Source organism: Cebus imitator, unplaced genomic scaffold (assembly GCF_001604975.1).
Source record: "Cebus imitator isolate Cc_AM_T3 unplaced genomic scaffold, Cebus_imitator-1.0 Scaffold170, whole genome shotgun sequence".
Lineage (NCBI taxonomy): Eukaryota > Metazoa > Chordata > Mammalia > Primates > Cebidae > Cebus > Cebus imitator.
In genome coordinates this window covers 2,690,409-2,700,090 of record NW_016107485.1, presented here as the reverse complement: position 1 = coordinate 2,700,090, position 9,682 = coordinate 2,690,409, and the positions used below count along the sequence as shown (strand labels likewise).

The window sequence follows — 9,682 nt, the reverse complement described above, 5'->3', positions numbered from 1 at the left end:
GATCTTTTTTTGAGACAGAGTCTCATTCTGGTACCCAGGCTGGAGTGCAAGTGATACAATCTTGGCTCACTGCAACCTTGGCTTCCAAGACAAGCGATTTTCCAGCCTCAGAATCTTGAGTAGCTGAGACTACAGATGAGAGCCACCATGCCCAGGTAAATTTTTTTGTACTTGTTGTAGAAACAGGGTTTTGCCGTGTTGCCCAGGATGGTCTCAAACTCCTGAGCTCAAAGGGATCCACCTACCTTGGCTTCCTAAAGTGCTGGGATTATAGGTGTGAGCCACCACACCCAGCCCATTTCTATATATTCTATTTGGTTAATTTTCAAATCTGTTTGGCAATCTGAGTTTCTTATTTTTAACAAATATTTTCTAGCCTTTATTTTCTTATACATATTAAATAACTTTAGATTGTGACTAAAAATTTCATTTTCTGATTCCATGCAGGACTGTTATCCTGTCTACAGTTCTAGTTCATAGTCTCTTATTTCTCTGTGAGTTTAGTTTGGACTAAGCTGCTTTTGTTAGAATTTTATTTTGTTGCCAGAAGCAGCGGCATGCCTGAAGTAATTTGTGAGGCCAAGGTGGGAGGATCACTTGAGCCCAGGAGTTCGAAACCAGCCTGGGCATTATAGTGGGATCTTGTCTCTACAAAAATAAAAGTAAGCAGAATACAGTGGCACATGCCTGTAGTCTTAGCTACTCAGGAGGCTAAGGTGGGAAGGCTGCTTGAGCCCAGGAACTCGAGGTTACAGTGGGCTATGATTGCACCAATGGACTCTAGCCTGTGTCAGTGAGACCCTATCTCAAAAAAAATTTTTTTTAAACTTTGGACATTGTATTAGACCTAATGAAGATGTGGGCTTCTGGAAAACTTGGTGTTGCTTTCTGCTAGTTACTTCTGGGCTCTACCAACTGGGGATCCCTCTAAGTTAAATTGCTGGCTTTATTAACTTATTAATTTATTTAGTTTTCAAATCATGCACGTAGTGAGAATTCACGCTGTAACCTAAGGCTTGTGGTTTCAAAATCTCAGTAGTGATTTCCCCCTTTCAACTCTGTGCCGAGGTTGGAGATAACTGATTTTCTTGGAGAGGAGCAAGATTACTTTTCACTCAGCTTTACAGCATATTCCTTTGGGATTAAAAGTTTAGTGGAAAGTCCCCTACTAGACTTTCACCTTGGACAGACTAGACTTTTTCTTCTCCCTGCATCTCTGAAAATTACAAATCTAAAACTCATGTTTCCTGGTCAAGCAATTGATGCAGGGCAAAACTGCTCTCTAGGTCTTGCCTTCACTCATTCTAAGAATTCCCTACATTCTTGTCTTCTTAACGCTTTCAAGATGTTGTTTAAATATTTTATACAGGATTTTAAAAAATTATGATAGAAGCAAGTTTGTAGGAGGTTAGATTAGCTCTTCAGAAAGAGAAAATCCCATTTTAAATACTTTACAGTGGACGGACTACTGCTAGCCTTACCAAATAAATATATTAAAACATTTGTGGATTTACTTACTTATTTGCTGTTTATTCTATTTTGCTCTTATTTATGGTAAAATTTTATAAGGGCAAGTTGGTCACAGACTCATGTTTGGAATCTTTTACCCCACAGCATCTAACACCACTCTTATCGGTTTCCTGGATACTTAATGAGTGAGCTAAGAAATGCATTGCTAACTTAATCTCTCTGCTTCCAAAAAAACTTTATGAAATTTAGTAGAGTAACAAATGCTAACCAAAAGCAAATAAAAACAAACATAAAATAGGTGTCATTTGGCCAGGAGCAGTGGCTTATGCCTGTAATCCCAGCACTTTGGGAGGCCAAAGCGGGAGGATCACCTGAGGTCAGGAGTTCGAGACGTGCCTGACCAACATGGAGAAACCCTGTCTCTACTAAAAATATAAAATTAGCCAGGAGTGGTGGTGCATGCCTGTAATCCCAACTACTCCAGAGGCTGAGGCAGGAGAATCACTTGAACCCGGGAGGCAGAGGTTTCAGTGAGCCAAGATTGAGCCACTGCATTCCAGCCTGGGCAACAAGAGTGAAACTCCGTCTCAAAAAAAAAATAGCTGTCATTTTATCCTGGATATGAAAATTAGGAAAATGACAAAATTAGGGAGGGAAAACTCCAGAAATTTGAAGTTACAACCGCCATACACAAGTATCTGATTTAAAAAGAAAAGACAAAAAGTCTTTTAGGGGACTGCCAAAGTAGCCTCAAGAGCTTTCAACCTGAAAGATCGGAAGAGAAATACAAACACTGCTTTAGCAAAATACATCTGATTTGAAGCAGGAAGGCCTTGAGGCAGTTTGAGTGATGACTGGAAAAACAGAGAAGAGATACCTGTCAGAAGAACTGATAAATACAAAATCAGTAGGATTTGCTGATTCACTGGATATTGATTGTAAGGGAGAAGGGAGAGTCACAGGAGGGAAGATATCATTGACAGAAATAAAGTCAAAAGAGGTACCTAGTTTTAGGAAATTATTAGTCAAATCTCAGAAGTAGTGAATTTGAGATAATGATGAATTAATTACTGTCTCTTCTGGGTTCAAATGGCATTGTGTGTCCTGTACAGAAAATGCTACTACAAAGAAATTACTGCACTGTATTGTATTTAGTTGTTAATGAGATTTTTTTTTTCCTTATTAGACTATAGGCACTTCAAAGGAAGGAACCTAACAATGAATTAATTAATGACCTCACAGGCAAAAAAAAAATATTTAGGCATTTGGCAATAGTAGATTGCAGCCCAGAGAGAGAACTTAGCTAGATATAAAAATAGCAAGCAAAGTCACTGTATTTGTCTGTTTTATGTTGCTCTAAAGGAATGCCCAAGACTAGGTCATTTATAAAGAAAAAAGTTTTATTTTGGCTTATGGTTATACTGATTGCAAAAGAAGCAAAGTGCTGGCAACTGCTTCTGGTGAGGGCCTCAGGTGGCTTACAATCATGGTGAAAGAGGGACAGGTATGTCATATGGTAAGGGGGGGCACCAGGCTCTTTTAAATAACCAGCTCTCCCAAGAACTCACAGTGAGAACTCACTCATCACAAAGGGGATGGCACCACCCATTTATGAGGGATCTGTCCCCATGACCCCATTAGGCCTCACTGCCAACACTGGGAGTCACATTTCAACATGGGATTTGGAGGGGACAAACATCCAAACTATATCAGTCATATAAACAATTTTTAGCCTAAGTTCCTGGGGATTTGGGGGTTCCTCTTTTTTGTGAACAATTCCACAACTGACACCTGGATTTCTTTCTTTTTCTCTTTCTCTCTCTCTCCCTCTCCTCCCCTCCTCTTTCTTTCCTTCTCTCTCTTTTTCTTTATTTTTAGAGACAAGGTCTCACTATATTGCCCAGGCTGGTCTTGAACTCCTGGCCTCAAGTGATCCGCCCACCTCAGCCTCCCAAAGTGCTAGGATTATAGGTGTGAGCCACCGTGCCCAGCCTGGCACCTGGATTTCTTAAGAATGCATCATCATCTACATTTAGGGCTACATACTAAAAACAGATGGTTTATTCATTCTGGTCTATATCTCTCCTGTAAAAGGGCAATAAATATCTAAAATATACTTTTTAATTTGGCCAATACAATTCACACATGAGGTTGGGCTTTTACAGAGTAAGAATGAAACACTGGGCAAATCTGCTCAAGACTTGGTTCCCCCCAGCATGTGTAATCTTATGGGAATAACAGACAGGAACATACATAAATACAGAAGCAGATTTTCATGGCTTTTAAGCATAAAACAAGGATGTTTAGGTTGGCATACCAATCAAATCACCAGATGTGACTGTTTCTAAAATGTTGATTTATCCTAGCAGGAGGATGAAAATAGTGGGGGTTGGGGGGGGCAGGGAGACAATACTAGTCCAAAAACAGTTTCCAGAGGAGTCTAGAAGTGGCTGAGTCACAGCAGCAGCACTGAAATCAGTGTACAGCATCTCCTGATTTAGAACACTGCATTACAGAACAGAAAAATTATCTTAAAGCCAGGCACGGTAGCTCACACCTGCAATCCCAACACTTGAAGTCAGGAGTTCGAGACCATCCTGGCCAACATGGTGAAACCCCATCTCTCCTAAAAATACAAAAATGAGCTGGGTGTGGTGGCACATGCCTGTAATCCCAGGTACTAGGGAGGATGAGGCAGGAGAATCACTTGAATCCGGGAGACAGAGGTTGTAGTAAACCGAGATTGTGCCACTGCACTCCAGCCTGGGCAACAGAGGGAGACTCAGTCTCAAAAAGAAAAGAAAAGAAAATTAGGAAGGCACCTAGCATCATATCAGGCACATAGTCAGCACTCAACAATTCTTGGTTTCTACATGTCCTTTATAGCTATAGCATCTGTTAGGACTAGGAGTCAATGTTAATTTTAGGGCCCTAAAGCGAGTAGTGGTTTCTCAAGTTCCTTCCAAAAGAGCAATTGCTATTTAGTAAAAAAATAAAGACCAACTGCTCGTTCAGAAGGAGCTTCAGAAAGGTAGAAGAATCCACAGTATAGAATACTTACAAAAAAGTGGAATCAAATATGAATGCAAAAACAGTCGGTAGACGTATAGAGCACTCTTGACATAAATAACTCCATCTTAGAAAAGGATTCCATCTGACATTTCAAAAAGTGCTTTGACAACAGGGACCAGATGCTTTTCCAGATAAAGACACAGTGAAACATGCTCTTCCACTATCAGTCCTCACCAGAAGACTCTGTGACCATAAAAAGAACAGGACTTAAAAAGCTCAAAATGGTCTCTTAACAGACACTGTCTTGCTGTCACTTGTAATGAACATCTGATATCTCTCTCCGAAGGCTCTGCCCACATCAAAGATTCTTTCTTACAAGACCAACACACTGCCATAACAAGACTGGACCAGGATACTCCTTTTGACTACTTGTCTATACGACTCTCCCTGGACTGGTTCATTAATCCTTTTTCCTAGCTCTTTTCTCTTGATGTTCAATGTTGCTTTGTTGCAGAATGTTTAATCTATAATATTTATATATTAAGTATACATAATAGTATGCTTATTATATTTATACTTATATATATTATATATATACTTAATATATTAAGTATATATAATAGTATACTTAATATATAATTATAGATTAAACATTCTACAACAATATTGACAATATTGTTGATTTACAATATTGACTACCTAGTGAATGAGAAGTACAAAAAAAAATTTCCTCCTTGAGAACTCCATGTAACTTGTGACTTTTATAACTGAAATAACACAATAAAAGTCTGACATTGTGAAAAGACACAAACACGTATGTACCTGGTTATCCCTGACCTTACAACATTCACAACACTAGATTAAGCTGTTAGGAAGTCAAAGTTGACCTTTGGAAGAGCAGTTCCAGTGGTCAAAGTAGGATGAGGAGAGGCAGTACATGCAGAATATTCTTTAAATAAGCTTAGCTTTTAGAGGGAAAGAGAACAGGCAGAAGCTGAAAAAGCTGCCAGATTACAGATCAGATTGGTATAGTTTTTTTAGATAGGGTCTTGTTCTGTTGCCCAGGCTGAAATGCAGTGGCACAATCATAGCTCACTGCAGCCTCAAATTCCTGTCCTCCCACCTCAACTTCCTAAATAATTGGGACTATGGGCCTGTGCCATCATGTCTAACTAGGTTTTTCTTTTTTGTGGTGGGGAGAGATGTGGGTCTCATTATGTTTCCCAGGCTGGGGTTTTCTAAAGGGCAGGTACTGTGTCTACATGGCGATAAGTCCAGTGTGATGGTAAGTGCATGAGCTAGAGTCAAAGAATTGGGCCTAATTTTCTTTTCTCATACCAACTGGTGAAAAGTGCTCTAAACTAGTCTTATACATTTGTAACGATAGGTGGCCTGGGTCCTGGGTCACAGAGCAATGACAGGTGGAGGTGGGAATATAAAGATAAAATCTTTCATAATTTCTTTCTTTTATTATTATTTTTTTTTTTGCGATTCCTCACTGTGTCGCCCAGGCTGGAGTGCAGTGGTTCGATCTTAGCTCACTGCAGCCTCTGCCTCCTGAGGTTCAAGCAATTCTCGTACCTCAGCCTCNCCACTATGCCCAGCTAATTTTTTGTAGTTTTAGTAGAGACGGGCTTTCACCATGTTGACCAGGATGGTCTCGATCTCTTGACCTCGTGATCCACCCGCCTCAGCCTCCCACAGTGCTGGGATTACAGGCTTGAGCCACCGTGCCCGGCCTGAGTGAGCTCTTTTCTATTCTGCAAGTAATTTTGGCCAAGACGAAAAAACTCAATTGTGGACTTGGAAGGTTCTCCCTCCCGAAAAGCCTTTAAGTGTGGTGGGAAGAGATGTTAAGCATCAGGAGCCCATGATAACAGACGCGAGTGGGAGCCAACTCCCTAGCTGGCAACTATAGAAGTCATTTAACCTCTTGGGTTTCCTCTTTTGTGAAATGACAATGTTAGTACCAACAATCCCCATTTGCTGTGAGGATTACGAAAGCCAATTTATGTAGCTGTACTTCATAAAATACTGAAGGAAAAAATTTTCTTTCCATGTTGCAAAGTGAGTAACAAAATTACATAGAACTAAAGAAGCCTCATTCAACTTTAATCTGTCATACATACTGAGATTTTGCTTCAGGATGCTCCTCAGGGACTCCAGCTTCCATTCTTTCCTGACCACTTGTCTCTATCATGTTTCCTTTTAGAATACCCTCGTGATAACTCCTGAGTGCTGACTACATGCCAGGATCAGTGCTTTATGCCCAACATGACACTTAATCCCTGGGAGAGGGTCCTAACAAAGTTTAACCTGGTCGTTTTCACAAAATTTGCAGAAGATACTGCTTCCGGGAACATTCCCATCACGCCTTAGAGTCACGTGAAAGTGCAGGACCAAAAGTTAAGATACGATTTTGGGCTAGGAGCAGCGGCTCAGGCCTGTAATCATAGCAGTTTGGGAGGCCGAGGGGGACCGATCACTTGTGGTCAGAAGTTTGAGACCAGCCACCACGCCAGGCTAATTTTTTTATTTTTAGTTGAGACGGGGTTTCTCATGTTGGTCAGGCAGGCAAAATCCCGTTCTCTACTAAAAATAGAAAACATTAGCCGGACATGTAGAAATCGCAGCTGCTAGGGAGACTGAGGCAGGATAATCGCTTGAACCCAGGAGGCAGAGGTTGCAGTAAGCCGAAATTGTGCCTGCACTCCAGCCTGGGACAAAACGAGACGACTCCTCCAAAAAAACTTTTCACATTTCAAGGGATGAAAAGCCAGGAGATTTTTCTCACCTCTACATCTCTGTAAAATCTTCGGTCAGTAAAAAAAAAAAAAAAAAAAAAATCATTTTGTCACAGGGATGTAGACAGAAACTAGTAGGTTGCATAACTTGAGAATTCAGTTCTCACTGACTCCTAATCAAATTGGGAACTTGCTATCAAGAATATATTCCAGCCGGGCGTGGTGACTCAAGCCTGTAATCCCAGCACTTTGGGAGGCCGAGGCGGGTGGATCACGAGGTCAAGAAATCGAGACCATCCTGGTCAACATAGTGAAACCCCGTCTCCACTAAAAATACAAAATATTAGCTGGGCATGGTGGCGCGTGCCTGTTATCCCAGCTACTCAGGAGGTTGAGGCAGGAGAATTGCCTGAACCTAGGAGGCGGAGGTTGTGGTGAGCCGAGATCACGCCATCACACTCCAGCCTGGGTAACAAGAGGGAAACTCCGTCAAAAAAAAAAAAAAAAAAAGAAAATGCAGCATTTTCCTGAAGCAATATAAATCTGGTTTTGAGATATTCCAGATTATCTGCAATTATCCCAGGGTGTGCCATAAAACACTCAAAGCTACTAATTTAATTATTAAAACATGCCTGTAGGGTGGGACATAGTGGCTCACACCTATAATTCCAGCGTTTTGGGAGACAAAAATTAGCTGGACGTGGTGCGTGCCTGTAATTCCAGCTACTTGGAAGGCTGAGACAGGAGAATCACTTGAAGGAGGGAGGCAGAGGTTACAGTGAGCCGACAACCTGCCACTGCACTCCAGCCTGGCAATGGAGCAAGACTCCCTCTCCCAAAAAAAAAAAAAAAAAGTTAATCAACAAATTCAACAGCTAGCCAGAGTCAAAGTCTCACACAATTTGATCCCCTGAAACCTATTTGCCTTTGTTCCCTCTACTCCAGACACACAGGTCTCCATGCCCATCTTGTCAGGCAAGCGTCCATCTTGGCCTTCGCACTGGCTGAAAGGCTCTTCTGGCTGAGCTGAACGAACCAGGTTTCCTGAATTAGGCATTTTGATGAAATACTGTGCCACTTAATTCTCTAAACTCTGTGAGGTAGGTATCACTTCCCCCATTTTGTAGATTAGGAAAGTGAGGTTTACAGAGCATCTAGCTAACAAATGGGAGTTAGGGTTCAATCCAGATACAGAACATGAGCTCTCAGTGAAGTTTCTGGAGGATAAATAGAGGATTCAGTGATGTTCCTCTGAAGTCACAGTGATTTTAACAGCTAAAGGTGTGTGCTAATAACTGGTGAAGGATATGAGAAAAGGCAGACAGATAAAAGAACCAAAAGAGGAATCAACCAAGCCAAAAGTGGAAAGTTTCAAGGAAAAGAGGGGAGGGGGGAAGTGGAACCTAGACACCAGAAGCCCAAGAATCAAGCATACAGCTCATAGCAAACCACACTTGTAGTAGACGGGAACCCAGATCTTGATTTAGAAAGGAAGAAAAAAGGCCGGGCCCGGTGGCTCACGCCTATAATCACAGCCCTTTGCGAGGCTGAGACGGGCCATCACAAGGTCATGAGATCGAGACCATCCTGGCTAATATGGTGAAACACGTCTCTACTAAAAACACAAAAAATTAACTGGGCATGAGGGTCGCTGTAGTCCCAGATACTCTGGAGGCTGAGGCTGGAGAATCTCTTGAACTCCGGACAGGCTGTAGGAGAGCCTGTGATTAAGCAACCCGCCTTCACACCTACGTTCTCCTCCAGGCCAGTGAGGCAAAGTGCCTGAGTGTGTGGGGAAGGTAGACTGACCTTAAACTTCTCAAAAGCAAAGACGCGGACCCGGAGTGCACATGTGTGACCACGGCTCTCCACCCCAGTCTCTAGGAAACCAGGAGGTGGCGAAGTCTCGGCCCTCACCCCGAATTCTTCCAACAACTTTCCGCCTATGGCCCATTCTTCCCGGCCCCACAGTCATAACGGAGGACCCAACCCACACTACCTCCCTCTCAGACCCATCCCCCAGGCAGATCCCGGGACTGGCCCCAGAGAAGCCTCACACCCAGCTGCGGCCCGGGCGTGAAGACCCCGTCTCACCACGGCTCCGGCCACGGCGTGGACCAGGCTTTCGTAGGACAGCACGGAGGCCATTGGCGCGGCTCCCCCTAGACCCACCCACACTTTTCCCACAGATGCCGCAACCAGCTGAGTTAGGAAACCAGCGCTGAAGCCCGGGGCGTGTGCGTCGAAAGCCCCACCCTCTCAGACATGCCCGCCTCCCCAAGAACCGCTTCCGGGTCGCGGGGCGGGAAAGAGGGTGGGACTAAGAACACCTCGGGGCCCACCATCTTGGCGGGGGGGGTGTGTGTGGCGGGGAGGAAGTGGTGGTGGTGTGTGTGTGTGTGTGTGTGTGTGTACCCACACCGGGTTAATTTTTGTGGTTTTTTTTTTTTTTTTTT

The 9,682-nt window shown here is 43.0% G+C and overlaps 1 protein-coding gene across 1 annotated transcript in view; it reads right to left on the bottom strand.

Annotated features, from left to right (window-relative positions):
• The window catches only part of SLC25A17 (solute carrier family 25 member 17), a 57,243-nt gene extending 47,714 nt beyond the window's left edge, over positions 1-9,529 (bottom strand). The window contains exon 1 of the mRNA XM_037744289.1: positions 9,321-9,529. Coding sequence (XP_037600217.1) covers positions 9,321-9,374 — 54 coding nt within the window. The 5' untranslated portion in view covers positions 9,375-9,529. The remainder of the gene's footprint in view (positions 1-9,320) is intronic.
• Between the last annotated feature and the right edge of the window lie 153 nt (positions 9,530-9,682).